Source organism: Coregonus lavaretus, assembly GCF_964263955.1.
Source record: "Coregonus lavaretus genome assembly, contig: HAP1_SCAFFOLD_4079, whole genome shotgun sequence".
Classification (NCBI taxonomy): Eukaryota; Metazoa; Chordata; class Actinopteri; order Salmoniformes; family Salmonidae; genus Coregonus; species Coregonus lavaretus.
In genome coordinates this window covers 5,870-23,077 of record NW_028166361.1, presented here as the reverse complement: position 1 = coordinate 23,077, position 17,208 = coordinate 5,870, and the positions used below count along the sequence as shown (strand labels likewise).

The window sequence follows — 17,208 nt, the reverse complement described above, 5'->3', positions numbered from 1 at the left end:
ATGAGTGTTCTGGCTGTGAGAGGTGACCAGAGGATTGGTAAATGACATGCACAATGTGGCCCTAGCCTGGAGCTGGCTATTTCATCTGCCTTACCTCAGTAAAGACCCTGGCTTACACATACAGGCCTAATGCAGGCCTACAGCACATTGGGCAAAATAAAATGTATATTAGTTAGTTGATAAGGTAAGTGAAAAATAATTGTATGATGTTAGAACAATACAATATATAAAGATATGTGCGCCTGTGTGTAATTGGGCACGTGGCTGTATTCACACAGTTTGGGGAGGTGTTGAGGTGTGTGTCTGTGTCTCTCTGTGCGTGCATGCGTGTGTATGTATGTGCGTAAGCGGAATGTGCAGACAGACAGACAGTCCGGCGGTCTCAATCTGGGCAGAAGTGGGTCACCTGGCGCCGTGTAAACAGCCTGCCTCTCCACAGCCTCTCCAGGTGACACCTCATCAACGTGCGCCAGGAGTGATGGCTTACACCCGTCTGCCTTGTCAAAACAACACTTCCAGGGCAATTACCAGGGTGGCCAGCCCACTGCAGCCCCCGATGGATGGGCCTGGCTGCCATGGGGTCACCCCTCTCCCCATAACTCTACTGGCCAGCACCGCAGTGGAGGGACAGCAAATTGGCCTGCGTCTTTCCGCTTGCTGAGCCCGTCCTCACTGGTTATCTGTATTGCAGGAAGGGAGGGAGGGAGTGAGGGAGGGAGGAAGCTGCCGGATGGACACCTTGCCTCTATTGCCAAGGCAGAATATTTGACGTGTGGATAGGGGGGAAAGAGGGGAGGGGAAGGAGGGATGGAAAGGGGGGAAGAATAAACTGATAACTCTGTGATGAGGGGCGATAATGTCGGTAGGGGAGCAGGCTGAGAGTTGGCGAGCACTGACAGATCAATCGTCACTCCGACAATCTGCATCCTGGGATCTGTCAGCATTTAAAACGAGGGAAAGAGAGGGGAGCAGGGAGGGAGAGGAGAAGGAGAGGGAGAGAGAGAGAGAGAGAGAGAGAGAGAGAGAGAGAGAGAGAGAGAGAGAGAGAGAGAGAGAGAGAGAGAGAGAGAGAGAGAGAGAGAGAGAGAGAGGAAGAGAGGGAGAAGGGGAATGTGACCAAGGAGAGGAGCTCTCCACAGAGGTAGATGTTCAGCGGCTCAAGGTGATGTTTGAAAACCGTCAGAACACTGACAGACTGTAGAGCCCACAGAATAAGTATGACTTTGTACCTGCTTGCTGTCTGCCATTTTCAATGTTAGCCTAAATGCTTGTTGTGAGGCTGGCAGCTCAATAGCAAATAGCTGAAGTTCACTAAAGAGTGTTTTGCTGTTCTTATGCATCTTATTTTTCTGGATCCCATTTTGTAAAATGTCAATTGAACTGCCTACTGCTATCACCTTGCTCTGGGCCTAAATAAAACACCTGTCTTCATCTGAAAGATGTTGTCCAGCACCTTCCTTTGCCGTGAGACACGTTACTTTCTCACAGCAGGTAAATATAGGTATTATATTATAACGTTATAGTATTATGTTAGTAATTGAAGTCAGATACAATAAATAATCCATCAATTTACCTACATTTGTATTGTGATAAATATAATTGATAAAACACATTATTTTAAAAACATAGCCAACCAACACAATGCTTGCAATATTCAGATAATAGATAACTATAATTTTCATATAAATGCATTTCCCCCATCTGATACAATTTGCTAGGCTAAGGCTACAAGACTGAGCAAACTCAATGCACACACAACAGCGTTCTGTAGTAATTAACTGATGCACAAATGTTTTTTCCTGTTCTTATTCAGCAAAACAACGGCCAAACTACCTTACAAGTTGGCTTCTGACGAGAAGAGAAAAACAGAGGGTGCCCACAACTTTCCTACCAATAAGAGACGCGCAAATGAAAAAGGAAACGGCTCTCTCTCGTTGTCAAGGAAACATGTCAACTATTGTGTCTTCGTCCAGAGAGCATGGCTAGGTTTGTCAGGTTACAGAATGAGATTGAACGAATTAAAGAAGAATATTTCACAAGAAACAGGTAACGTTAATGCAGCTGTTGCAGAATGCACATTGAACTTGTAGCCTACACTTTGTAACACGGTGAACTATTTCTAACAGCCCCTGGCATAGCTGTTTTAAATTGAGAAAGAAACTAACGTAGTAGCTACTGTACCGGTAGCTAGCTAGCAAGGCAGCTTTGCTAACAACAACATCAGCAGATGCCTTTTATAGTATGATGAACAAACATCTGACTTGTTTGAACCATGCATGCTCGTACATTTCTGCATTTGCTGTGTTGGTGTGTGTCTGTAGGATAGCCGAGGAGAACAGACAGAGAGAGAACGAAGCAGCCATCCAAATACAGAGTTGGTTCAGGGGATGTCAGGTGCGGGCCTACCTCGGGTAAGAGATGTGTGTGTGTTAAATTGGTCATTTGTTGCAAAAGGGTGTTCTTAGTACATAAATTAACTTTTACAATGTAACAGTCATTTTAACACATAAACTCCTAATTTCATCCCTAAAGTATAAATATTTTCATGTATGCAATTTCAAAGAATTCGTACACCTAATTTGTAGTGTCCTTTATCAAAACACCACCTTTTCTTCACCCCAAATAAAAATAGACCTACAGCTGCATTACCCCCCCAAACCTAAATCATCACTTTACAGTATGAAATTACCCCCTCTTTGGCATTAGAGAGCTGTGCAAATGTCTGAGGGAAATAAAGGCCTATCCCACTCTCTGCTTTGTACTGTGACCCTAACACCATTTTGCAGGGTCAGCAGACAAACTTCCAGACTACAGGTTAATTCAGATTACTTTAGTTAATTGATCAATGTGTTAAGTGGCTAATTAGCCACAATTTGAGCTTCTTAAGTGCAACTCCCGGGTTACCATATTCCCCCTATAAGCATTGATTTTCTGGGCATATAAATGGCCTTTTGGAAATTGATGGCCTCGTTGAGGCTGGAATCGCAGTAGACTTGTATTTAGAGTATGTTTGATGATGAATACAAATGTCTGCTTGCTCCGGGAGCCATGATCGCTGGACATAATTGAAAAGCCTTAAGTAAAGGTTGCTGCTGTGCATTGTCCTGTGTGCAGGGGGGGGGACTATTTCTTAGTCACAACTCAACCAAAAAACATATTTTTACTTATTTCTCTCCCTTTCCTTTTTTCTGCAGATTCCAAATACTAGTCCAAATACTAGCCCACATCCTGTACATAGCATATCCCATATTGGCTTATGCCAATAAATGATTATCCTCATGTTTTTTCTGTGTAAAAGCATATGTCTCATGACCATTTCTCCCAGTCACCTACACAGGAAGGCCACCATTATTCAGAAGATATGGCGAGGCTTCACAGCAAGGGCACATTTCAGACAAATGGTGAAGGTACGTTAGCCGCTGAAATACTATGGATATATTGATTATGTTATGATAGCATACATTACAATTCAATTGCTATATTCAGAAGCCGCAACTCTGACCTGAAGACATATCATTGACCTATTACACATTTGGAAATTAGCACTTAGGAATACGAAGTGTTATGGTATGGAATTGCAGCTCTATCGCTTCTGGAATGCATAAACGAGAGAGGAAAGGAGCAAAGAGGGAGGGAGGGTGGAAGGGTTTAGGAAAACAAGGCTGTATTTTTGCATATTGCCTCCAACTGCTTCTTAATTGAACAGATTGTTGATACAAAATCCAATCCCCACTGCTCTCACAAATAATTTTCTCTGGTTTGAGTTTTGTAAACGAATCACAACAGCTATTTATCACCCCCTAAATTGACTGTTTGGTAAAGCATAACTGCCAGGCACATTTGGTAAGCTTTCAAGAGCTGGAATCTGGGGATAAAACCTGATTTAATGTTATGTAAAGGACATGTCACCAGACACACAGTATCTCTGAAAAATTAAACAGGACTCATTTGAATCTCTCAAAATTACCAAAACAACATTTTATGACTTCAGAGTTCAGACAACAGATATTTACTTTGCAGTGTTTAACTTGCATTATTATATATGACTAAAATCCAACACCCTTTTTTCCCAGAGTGTTCCCTCTTTCTTATTTACATTTTAGTCATTTAGCAGACGCTCTTATCCAGAGCGACTTACAGTTTGTGAGTGCATACATTTTTTCATACTGGCCCCCCGTGGGAATCGAACCCACAACCCTGGCGTTGCAAGCGCCATGCTCTACCAACTGAGCTACACAGGACCTTATGTCATTATTAAAAAGAGACATGTTTGAGATATTAATTCCTTTTATAGTTCTCTCAAGTTTGCTCCTGTAAATGTGCCCCCAGTGGTCTGAGCACAGCGAGACGAGGTGTGAGGCGAGCCGTGTGAATATTCTGGCCTTTGTTAGTCTATCCTGGCTGGAGCGTCATTGATTATCAAACCCAGCGGAGAGCGCTGGGCCATCATACATCTCCATTAGTTCTCAGCTTGACTACCATAGATTTTCTTGGCCTTGTCTGCATTATGTATTAAGAGAGGAGCCCCGTCCCCTCAATACAAAGTCTGACTTATACCTCTCTCTCTTTCACCTCGACACACACACACACACACTTACACACACACACAAGCTTGCATGTGCACGCACACACACTCTCTCCCTCCCTCCATCCCTCTCCCTCCCTCTCTCTCTCGCTCTCTCTCCGTGGTGTCTATGGGACTTATTATGTATAAGGTATAAAGATCTCTTTATCTCCGGGCTGCTCAGGACAGATCAGAGAGCCGGGATAAGGCGACGGAGATGTAACGCTGTCTCTGCTTTTGTTCACAGGCCGCATATTTTATCATGAAGATGAATTTCTACCACGAGATGTCCGTCAGGGTAAATATCACACTGTCTGTTTTAGCAAATGGAGAGTCCCCTGGTCTCCCAATGTGATCCCCACAAATAGTACTGCAGTGCTGTTTAATTTCACCACCAGTGTCTCTGTCCCTATGTGGGGGGCACAGTAGAATACTACATATCCTGGATAATTCTACCTATATACCATACAGGAATTAATTTTAATGGAATGTTATCAGTATGATTTTGAATTGAATGGTCAAAATTCTTATTACATTTAGTCTAGTTTTGGTCATTTGTATGGCATCGCGCTCATTTCAATATCTGCGGTGCTGCTCGTGGCAATGTCATTTCGCTGAGTACCTTTAAGCTGAGATAAATGTTTGCAGTTTTAAAGCAAACTTCCTGCAATTCTACACATTTTGCCATGCAGCTGAGAGAAAATGTTGCGGTTTTAAAACAAACTTCCAGCAATTCTTTGTTATTTTGCTCAAACATAATAACAAAATATATACCGCTAAATTCTTTGTTTTTGGAATTTTCAATTGTCCCTGACTGTCTAGCTTTTATTTTGGTGATTGTTTGTTATCAAAGATTATATTATTAAAAAACATATACAGTGGGGAAAAAAAGTATTTAGTCAGCCACCAATTGTGCAAGTTCTCCCACTTAAAAAGATGAGAGAGGCCTGTAATTTTCATCATAGGTACACGTCAACTATGACAGACAAATTGAGAGAAAAAAATCCAGAAAATCACATTGTAGGATTTTTAATGAATTTATTTGCAAATTATGGTGGAAAATAAGTATTTGGTCACCTACAAACAAGCAAGATTTCTAGCTCTCACAGACCTGTAACTTCTTCTTTAAGTGGCTCCTCTGTCCTCCACTCGTTACCTGTATTAATGGCACCTGTTTGAACTTGTTATCAGTATAAAAGACACCTGTCCACAACCTCAAACAGTCACACTCTAAACTCCACTATGGCCAAGACCAAAGAGCTGTCAAAGGACACCAGAAACAAAATTGTAGACCTGCACCAGGCTGGGAAGACTGAATCTGCAATAGGTAAGCAGCTTGGTTTGAAGAAATCAACTGTGGGAGCAATTATTAGGAAATGGAAGACATACAAGACCACTGATAATCTCCCTCGATCTGCAAGATCTCACCCAGTGGGGTCAAAATGATCACAAGAACGGTGAGCAAAAATCCCAGAACCACACGGGGGGACCTAGTGAATGACCTGCAGAGAGCTGGGACCAAAGTAACAAAGCCTACCATCAGTAACACACTACGCCGCCAGGGACTCAAATCCTGCAGTGCTAGACGTGTCCCCCTGCTTAAGCCAGTACATGTCCAGGCCCATCTGAAGTTTGCTAGAGTGCATTTGGATGATCCAGAAGTGGATTGGGAGAATGTCATATGGTCAGATGAAACCAAAATAGAACTTTTTGGTAAAAACTCAACTCGTCGTCTTTGGAGGACAAAGAATGCTGAGTTGCATCCAAAGAACACCATACCTACTGTGAAGCATGGGGGTGGAAACATCATGCTTTGGGGCTGTTTTTCTGCAAAGGGACCAGGACGACTGATCCGTGTAAAGGAAAGAATGAATGGGGCCATGTATCGTGAGATTTTGAGTGAAAACCTCCTTCCATCAGCAAGGGCATTGAAGATGAAACGTGGCTGGGTCTTTCAGCATGACAATGATCCCAAACACACCGCCCGGGCAACGAAGGAGTGGCTTCGTAAGAAGCATTTCAAGGTCCTGGAGTGGCCTAGCCAGTCTCCAGATCTCAACCCCATAGAAAAACTTTGGAGGGAGTTGAAAGTCTGTGTTGCCCAGCGACAGCCCCAAAACATCACTGCTCTAGAGGAGATCTGCATGGAGGAATGGGCCAAAATACCAGCAACAGTGTGTGAAAACCTTGTGAAGACTTACAGAAAACGTTTGACCTGTGTCATTGCCAACAAAGGGTATATAACAAAGTATTGAGAAACTTCTGTTATTGACCAAATACTTATTTTCCACCATAATTTGCAAATAAATTCATTAAAAATCCTACAATGTGATTTTCAGGATTTTTTTTTCTAATTTTGTCTGTCATAGTTGACGTGTACCTATGATGAAAATTACAGGCCTCTCTCATCTTTTTAAGTGGGAGAACTTGCACAATTGGTGGCTGACTAAATAATTTTTTCCCCCACTGTAGGGCCATGATCTTTTCTACATACTTTATATCTGGTTTTAGTTGTTTCAGTTAACATTGAAAGCGTTTTTCAGTCCCGAAAATGTATTAACACTGTTAACACGGACTTGGGCGACCCGAAAAAACACTTAGGCCCAAGGATTTCAATGGCAGAAAAATCCCTGAAATTATATTATACCCTTTTACACAGGCATTTATGTTGAAACTAAATGGAATAATTGTACTCAGTTATGCTAAACCAGTCAGGAGAGAAGTTAGCATGTTTAGCCTTATTATTAGCATTTTAAGCTAAGCTGTGACAAATATCTGATTTAAAAACTTTTCTGCTGGCTTTTCCGCTAGAGCAGATCTCACTGTCACGGCCCATATCGTCATAAGTCCCATTTGACCAGTTTAACAACTCCTACCACACTACCTATAAATCAAAAGCCTTTGCATTTGAGTGATGCTTTGGCACTTTTATGCGAGGATATTGCATCGAAACCTTATATTTTACAATTCCATATAGCCACTTTTTTCCACCCCAAGTTAAATTGTTAAAGATTTTTTATAAGCACACAAAATTCCAGCCTTTATTGAAGAAGGGCATATTACCAGTGAGTTGTTTGGACATTTGCTGAAACCCCTGAAATTGAGGAAAAGTTTTATGACAGACAGTAATCCAAACAAATAAAAAAGTCCAGGCCCAGTGTTTTAGTTAGGCTCATGTTACGTGCAGCCGTCTGAGTCTGACCAAGTGCCTGAGGTCACGGGGCCAAAGGTTAAAGGTCATGTCAGCGCTTAGAGGAGAACAGAAGCTTCACAGCAGGATAGACCTGCTTTATTACTCCTGTAAAACAGTCATATGTTCAGGAATCTGAATGGATGTCAAAATCTGATAACATTTTAAATTTAAAAAAGGAAGGAAGGGGATATTATTGTAAAAATTGTAATTATAAAATGCTGGGGGGTCATGAAAGGCCCAAGCATTTCATTCAAATTATACAAAATGTTATCCTCAAATGAAACAAATATGGCCTTGTGCTAATGTTTGGGTTTTGTTTATATTCATTTCTTTCAAAAAAATGTTTTACGTAACTACATGATTGTATTTGTAAGTGGGAGCATTTATGAGAGCTGTCCGAGTGCTTTCTACAAAACCATTCAATTAACTCCATGATAGTGAATCTAGAGTGTTTAAACTGTACATGTGCTGTACACTGCTGGCCATATCAGCGACTCTCATAGTTGAGATTTATATTTCTCTACCTTCTTATATCACTGTGAAGTTGGGTTTAAACCTGGTCAAATCAATACAGTGAATCACCAGCCACCAACTGTTGAGAGGTATATAGAAGAAACAAGGGACAGTTACATCAACATGTAGTAAAATCATGTTTATTGAGATGCTGTTTTAGAATAATCTAAATTGAAAATGTAGTGACATTTTTATGGGTAGTGTGTCCAACCTACTGGTTTAGGTGTGCTATAGTGTAGGCGCTATTTTTAAAAAGGCCCAGTAAAAAAGCTGCATACACAGGTGTAATAAACTCTGGACCAACGCAGAGTATGTTGTGTGTGATAAACTCAGTCTCTCACTGTGTGTGTGTGTGTGTGTGCGTGTGTGTGTGTGTGTGTGCATGCGTGAGTGTGTGAAGGACATCTCCACCCACCGCCTCTCATTGACCCCAAAAAATTAAAAAATAAACAATCATCTCTGAATCCCCTCGTGGCACTTCCTTTTCAATCCATTTTTATTCTGTTATTTTTTGGTTCCCTTCCTCGCATGTCTTTATCATAGTCTCTCTAACAAAGGCTAATGTATTAGCACGTTAATAGAAAACAGTGTTTACAAGAGGCCCGGGAGTTTTATTAGATTTAACCGGCCAATATGCATCATTGATTTCACTAGTCAAAAAAGGTCAACAAGAACTTTGAGTTGCGAGCCAGCAATTACTTTATTTAAAATTATCTATTGACTGCAGATCAATCGCAATTCTCATTTTGGTCTCTTTCTTTTTTTTTCTGCCGCCCCTCTTCTGATAATTATTTTACCTGCTATTGTTTCATCTTCTAATTAGAGTGAAGGACATCCGCTCCCCTCTGTTTAGAGACCTGGCCCAGCTTGGGGCGCACTCGTGTGTGTTTGTGTATGTGCGTGTGTGTGCGTGCCTGCGTCCGTGCATGCATACGTGTGTGTGTGTGTGTGTCAAGTCAAACTGACATAAATGCAAGGGACCTCTAAAGCAAGTGTTGCCAGTCCAGTTTGCATAAAGTTATTATACCAAAAAATAGCTTTTCTGAAGAACAACCGTCGTAGTGATGTTTACACTAAAATGTTCCTTTTGGTCCCATCTCATCTAACTGGTGGATTATTATGTTAACTATAGATCTGTGTTGGTGTGTTTTTCTCCTACAGATACAGCAGAGATGGAGAGGTTACTATGTGAGGAAATACAGCCATAACTACTACGCACGCAAGAGATACATGGAGGCACTTGCCCACAAAAACAAACAGATCAGGTACATCAAGAGGACTGATAGAAGCCATCTATATATACTAGGTAACATACCAAATATATTAACTGGGATAAATAGTCAATATCTAGCTATGTACTGTACACATTTCACTGGTGAATTCTCTATCCCTTTTTGAATCAATTCAGTACATACCCAATTATGTATTCATTATTCCAATTTGTATTTTTATTTGGAGGATAAGTTGTAGGGTATTGGATGGAAGTGTGCTTTTCTTTACAGAGTACTACATCACTCTTCCTCTTGGCCAGTTTTGCTGTGTAGAAAGAAAGTCAGAGAAGGTCTGGGTGTTATGCTAATGTAAATCGTGGCACCAAGAGACTCCTATTAGTTAACATGGGGCAGACTTTATGCTTAACAGGAATTCACTCTGGGCAGAGATGAATTGATCTGATTAATCTAGAGGCAGAGAGTATGATCGCTATACATGTGTACCGGTAACCTGAAGGAAAAAAATGTATTCATAAGTGCCTTGGGTGGCCAGCGAACGATGTAACAAAAAAAATAATGTGCCTGTGATTTCAGGGAGCGCTCTGGCATTAATAAAACATGCTAGGCTCCTGGGGCCGAAAATGATGCCATCGTTTATTTCTGACAATAAAAAAAATGAAAAAGTTTAAGTTTAAGTCACATTTTTTATGTCGCTAATATATTTTCGTGGGGGGTAAAAATATCTTAAGGCTTCAGCTAAAATTAAATGTAAATTTGTTAAGTGCTCGTCGGATCACTGACTCCCCCCTCCCCCCCTCCCTCCAGAGGTAGGCAGGCCTGGTGAGAAGTAATGAGGTTTGTCACCTCTGAGTTGTGTCTCCACAGACACCTGCACAGCTACAGCAGACATACAGTACTAGGCTATACTGGATGTGTGCAGCGGGATAGCCAGGGACATGATGGGTATCATAGAACCTGGTTACATTTGCATTTTCATAACGTCTCTGTATGATTCTGTCACGAGAACCCACACAACACCTCAAATCAAATCAAAGGATGTGGTTCTGTGGTGTTGAGAGGGTAACACAAACACTAGGTAGATGACAGTTGTGACATTTAACCTGGAAGCCTGCTTCCCGGTTTAAGGAATAGGGCACACAAAATGGCCAAATATGCAGTGATTTCAATTCGGCCTGTTCCTCTATATTCAGCCTCGGTATTTACCAGTATTTATCTGGACTCATAGGCCAAATAATATCTGATTCATAGACCAAATATGTTGTTGGGAGGCAGACTGTGTGTTGTGATAAACTGGCTGTGGGTGAGAGTGGATGAGAGGGTTGTGGGTGATGTGGGAGATATTGGTGAGAGTCAGGAGGATGTTGTCATCTCAATGTTTTCCTGTCTATCATTCCCAGAGACACACGCACACAGCCATTGAGCCTCCATGGAGCGCTGCTCCGCTCCATGGAGAGGTCGTCCTCTCGCCAGTTAATCACTTGTTTATTTAGTGCTTCTGGGGTCGCGATCAATTAACGCAGCGCCGCGTTTATTTAAAATATCCTTTCTGTGTTCACCAGGGCCCCTCGGATCGCACACTGCCCGATCACTCACCCCGCAAAGGTCCACTTTTTAATCCGCCGCTCCCTCCCACCATCCCTCCCTCTCACCATCCCTCCACCCCTCTGTCTGTCCGCTGCATAAATTATTCAAAGTTTTCCTAATGGCTCCCATTTAGTGCAGGCCGACTGGCCTGGCATGCCAATGACGGGAGACGGCCCGACGGGAGGACCATCTCTCTTTCTTACTCTCTCTTTCTGCTCCGCACTGACGGATCTCCCCATACAAAACCATCTGTGTCATTTCATTAACCGCACCGCCCGACGCTCTCTCTCTCTCTCTCTCCCTCCTTCCCTCTCTCCCCCTGGCCGGGGTTCACCATGTTAGCGTGTCCATCTTCATGGAGCTGTCCCCTCCTGCATAGCCTAATGAAGTCAGGACCTCTCGGCACCACTGTAATTCAAGCGACTAGAGTTTGTGCAACACAACAATTTATCACTTGTCAGGAAGACACTTAAAGTTGCGCTGCTTAATAAGGGCATCCTGCGAGCCTGGGCAATTAGGAGGGAGCCGTTTGCATATTTACTAAATGCGGAGTGTCATTGCCACCACGGCCTGTTGCCTGCATGAATTATTATTCTATCTGCAATAAACAGCTGGGTAATTATTACTGCCATAATCAGATAAATTCTCTCTGTAATGTTCTAACGTGGCAAAATCTTTTAACTCATTGCGGGCTGAGGGACATTTATGGACTCAGAGTGGTGAGGCTGAGGGGTTTTTACTCTCTGTGTGGCGTCCCGGCTCTCGGCTCAAGGACATCCATGAAAGGAGATCTGGGAGGACCTGTCCTCCAGTTAGCTCATACACGCTTCCTGACGCTACACCAGGGGTGTAGAGGAGTTCACGTACACGCTGGCTTTGATTGGAGGGTTTTGTCTCCGTGTGAAAAGTATGTTGTTCTCCAGTTCAGTCACTGACTCTTTAGGAAGTACCTCGTTACGGGAAGGAAAGTGATGAAAAAATATTGCTTTTGGTTGTCATCACTTTTGTGTTTTTTCAGTTTTTGGGGGGGTTTGGTATTTTTTTTGAAGTTGACACCTCACCCTGGAAATCCTCTGTTTCTTTTTGTGAGGTGCCTTGTTACAGGAGGGAGTGCAGTTGAATAAACAAACCTGGTTAAGTTCTGTTTTGCAAATTTTTTCTGGTTTTGTGGTTCTATATAGTTGTAGTAAACTTGTCCTGTTGATGGTGATGATATTGTGTGTCCTCTGCCGTGGCAGGGTTACAGGTTGGTCAGGGTTGAGGCCTGCTCTATCAGAGGTCATAGGTCAGAGGTCTATATATTGAGTCTGAGTCAGACACTGGAACTTAATGGACTGCTGAATATTCCCTCCCTGCCAGCTATTGAATTATTGAATTGGAACATTAAAACAGCCAATCGGCTTGTATGGTCATTAAATATTTAGGAGAGCCAATTAGCTGCTCCGGTGTTGGCCTGGAGGACTGGTGGGCCGGCCTGCTACCCCACCCCGCTACCCCACAATGCACCAGGCTGTGATTTCCCCATCACCCCACTCTACCTGTACCCAGCTCTATGCCCCAAGATATTAAATATAGATAAAGCAGCTGTATGCATGTCTTTATGCTGTAATACCTTGTCATCATCGCTATGGTTTCAACAGGGACTACAGAACAGCTGCTGGGATCTGATAGTTCACATGTACAACATGAAAAGGAGATTTGTGTTCCGATACGGCTCTCAACACTGTTGATTTAGAAATGTTTTAATTGAAATAGTATTTCCTTGATATCCTATTGGATCCTTTAAACAGGTTAAATGTTGTTTACAGTATTTTGTAAATAAGTTGTATGTATATTCATATTTTATATTTAATAACCTGTTTTTTGTTTATATGTTTTGTAATTTATATACATGTAAGTATGAATAGGCCTATATGATTTTACAATGAAAATACTCCCTGTTTCATTAACAGTTAACAAACAGACATTCTAAAACAAAGATTAACAATGTCTAACAGACAAATACAAATTCTCATAAAATACAGATTTGTAAGTGTACATTTCTGCAAGAATATATCACAAATATCAAGAACATCTAGTACAAATACAGTATTGAACACTCTGACCACTATAATATTTCTCTCATAACTGATTTTCTTTCCTTAATTGCTAACTATAATTACTGTGCTTCTACAGTTTAATTTGAGCACTAGACAACCTTCCTAAAAGAGATCTTAACCCCTAGAAAAGTGTTCTGCCTAACTTCGGTCCAGCTTTGACTGAACTTCTCTCCTGTGTGAGTTGAGTGTTGAGGACACGGAAAGGTCACGCGTGTTGGGGCGCTCCCATGCTCCTCCCAACCCCCTCACCCCCCATGCCCATCAGAAGTAATGAGGGTTGTATGTTCTCCTGCTCAGCCGTGACACAGATCGAGGTCCCTTCAGCCGTTACAAATCTGTTTGGCTTTTGTCCACTACACCGCAATTAATAATAAACCTGGGATATAGGGAGGCAAAGGTCGCCAACACAGCCACCAGCATACAGCGATGCACACATGTGCATACACACACACACACCGGTGGCCGGAAACGGCGGAAAAAGAGAGGAGAGAGAAACTGAAACAGACTGTCCCACAGCTTAATATTTTCACATTAATAAGCAATTTCCCCTTCACCAGGTGGCCAAATGGGGGCCACGCTACTCTGCATATTTCATTTATTTTGTAATTTAATCTTGTGTGGAGGGAGGAATGAAAATGCTGCGATGCAAAGGGAAAGGGTGGTGATTTTTAAATGTCAATACGGCGGTGTGTGTAACCTTACATTAGGACGGGTATGAATATTCTCCTTTGTGAGCACATAATTGAAAACTGAGAGCAGCTTGGGAACGAAAGCCTGATGAGCAATGGTTACCTTTTTATTGCTTTTGCTTTCTGATGAATTGGATTGGCTTTTCTTTTAGTCTAATGTCTTTGTGTGTGTGTGTGGGCGCGCATTTTCGTGTCTGTTTTGTGTGTGTGCCTGTTTGACTGTGCCCTTGTGTTTGCGTGCGCGTTCATTTGAGTGTGTGCGCCTGTGTGTGTATGTTTTAGTAATTGTTTCCGATTCCCCTTAAGTTATTACCCCACACAGTAACAATGTGTGATTGTAAAATGAGATTGCGTATGGGCTTTTAATGTGTCCCATTTAGACAGCTCGGATAGCAGATGTCATGGAGAGCCTTGGCTATACTGATGGAATATATTCATCATCCCACGGCCTGGCACACTGACGGCTTCACACTCCCTCTCTCTCTCTCTCTCTCTCTCTCTCTCTCTCTCTCTCTCTCTCTCTCTCTCTCTCTCTCTCTCTCTCTCTCGCTCTCTCTCTATCTCTCACTCGCTCTCTCCATCTCTATCTCTCCATCTCGCTCTCTCCCTCTCCCTCTCTCTCAGCCCTGATTGGAGTCATTAAGCCTCTGTTTCCTGCTAGAGGAGAGCTCAGGGATTCACTTGTAGCAAGAAACTACCTGATCCCTGATCACTGTGTACTCAGTCTTTCTCCCTCACACACACCCGCACACACACGCACACACACAAAACACACTCAAGCGGGTAAATGGTCACTAAACAAACTGCAAACAATGTTTTCCCTCTGTGTGTGTTGTGTTGTGTAGGAGGGATCTAGAGGAGTTTTCAGAGTTCCAGAAGAGAGAGAGAGAGTGTCTGGCCATGGAGAGAGAGGAGCAGGAGAAGACTGTCCAGGCCCAGAGGATGCACTTCCTACTCAGCACAAAGCAGGTACACACACACACACACAGACTGGATTCAGAGAGCCATGCGTACAGCCACTGACAAGCCTTCATGTTCCTTTTAGCTGGGGTGGCGTTGGCAGTAATTGAAAAGGGGATGTGTGATTTAGGGGGTATGTCCGGTAGCGCCTGTGTGTGTGTGTATGTGTGTAAAACACAGGGCTGTAGGTGGCTGTAGGTATCTGCTGAGTGGGAGGTTTACACGGCTGCTCTCTCTCCTGGCACCCCTGTGTGCTCATAATAAAGATGAAGTAGTGTGTTGCTGGTCAGTGTGTGTGAGTGGGTGGGTGTGTCTCCACCAAGCAGTCGTTTCCTTGGTGCCTGTATAGTCTGTTCGTCATCATCATCTTTCCTGCAGATTCTGATGTCTGTGTCCGTCCGCCTGTACACCTTTCTGTCCTGCTTCCATAAACACCCCCACTCCGGTAAAGGAATGTTCACATGAGCGTCATGACAAACGTTGCCCGGGAATCATTGGGTTTGAAAAGGACCGGAACTTGTGAAATTTGACCGAAGCTGTTAAAGAGGGGGCAGAAAAGAGGGTGATTGTGAGAGAGCGTGAAAGAGAGAGTGAACTCCATGGCGCTGGGCTGTGCTTATGTCGGGAGAGAGGAGGAGAAGGAAAGAGAGTGGAAGAGAGGTAAAAAAAAACAGTGGAAGGGTATAAAAATGAAGAGAGTTAGCCAAATGTCTCTCTGCGGCACTGCAGAGAGTAGAAGGAAATAGCTATAAGAAAAAGAGAGTGAAAAAAGAGAGTTAGTTAAGTGTCTCTGGGTCGCAGTGGGCTGTGCATATGGCGCGGGACTCCTTCCCTCTCCACCGTCTGACCTTGTCACCAGGAAATGGATGGGTCTCCCACAGTTCATCCTTAACGCCAGCTACTCCGCTGGACACAAGTGGCCGCTCTGACATAGATTTACTTCCCCTGTTCAGGGGGTCAACATCATTGCTCTTCCCCAGCGCAGCGCAGTGGCCAGTCGGGGTGGGTTCACAGTGTGTTACCCCCCGCTACGATGCTACACCACCCTACAAGTCCCTCTACCCACAGTGGCCAGGAACTAGCAGCAACATGCACGCAGGCACACACACACACACACACACACACACACACTCCACCCCGCCCCGTCCCTCTTCAGTGGCCAGGCAACAGTAGTACCACCAAGTCAGTCCCACTAAAAAAGGTCTGGCCTAAAAAAGGGAGTTATTAGCATATATAGTAGCTAGCTAGCAGAGCTCCTCAAAGCTTTGGTCTCCTAATTAAAGCAGAGCAGTGGATCAGTCTGATGTGAATAATTATTATTTCTCGGCCTGTCTGTCTGTCTGTGACCAATCTCTCTATTTGAAGGGATGTGAGTCTGAGGCTAGGGCTTGGACAATACATTCTTAGTCTGTGTGAACTTACATTGGCCCTGTGTTGGAGTTATAGCAGGAGTGGCCAACTCTAATCCTGGAGGGACACTGTGTGTGCAGGCTTTTGTTCCTGCTCAGCACTAACACACTAGCAAACAGTCATTTGTTACGAAACATCTAATCACTTGATCATTCTCTCTTTTCCTCACATGTCCAGTGTTGGTGCATGGCAAAGTGTTAAAAATGTTGTTGTTTTTTAAGTTCCTGTTTATTCTCACATAGTTGTAGATAATTTGTTGGTTATAAGATACTGTATGTTCCCTGTCTTTCCCTTCACTCTATCCTGTGTTCTTCCTCTGCAGTGCCCTGGAGTATTCAACTCTCCATTCAGACCTGAGCCAGATGAGATGGAGCTGAGGCTCCGGAGGACCAAGCCCCTGCCACCCAGAACCTTTCCCAGGGACAGAGCCTCTCTCCTGGGTAATACCAGCCCCTCAGCCCCCTCCCTTTCAGGAGTCCCTAGAACCTTTGGAGCTAAGCCCCTGCCTCCCATTCCCAGCAAGAAACCACAGGTGAGACATACTCAGCAATGAAAGGAAAGAGAAATATCATTGCATTATATTCCCAGTCTAGCAGTGTTATTAGTAACAGTATAGCAGTCAAGTACCAGTATAGTGGTCTTATTAGCAGCATTATAGTAACAGTATAGCAGTAACCAGCAAAACTGTCGTATTAGGCTAGGACCAATATAGTAGTTGTATTAGTAACAGTATTAGTTCCAGTATAGCAGTCTTATTTGTAACCTTGTACCAGTATAGCAGTCTTACTAGTTACATTATTAGTACCAGTATAGCAGTCGTATTAGTACCAGTATATCAGTCTTATTAGTAACAGTATTAGTACCATTATAGCAGTCTTACTAGTACCAGTATATCAGTCTTATTAGTAACAGTATTAGTACCATTATAGCAGTCTTATTAGTAACATTATTAGTACCAGTATAG

General features: G+C 43.0%; 1 protein-coding gene across 1 annotated transcript; it reads left to right on the top strand.

Annotated features, from left to right (window-relative positions):
* Window positions 1-1,978: 1,978 nt before the first annotated feature.
* On the top strand, window positions 1,979-16,776 carry LOC311114836 (spermatogenesis-associated protein 17-like; the record flags this gene model as incomplete). The annotated part of the gene is made up of 7 exons (XM_084190065.1): window positions 1,979-2,046; window positions 2,322-2,411; window positions 3,326-3,407; window positions 4,812-4,862; window positions 9,432-9,535; window positions 14,720-14,843; window positions 16,567-16,776. Coding segments are annotated over 7 exons (729 nt in total), but the record flags the coding sequence as incomplete, so codon positions are not given.
* Window positions 16,777-17,208: the final 432 nt, after the last annotated feature.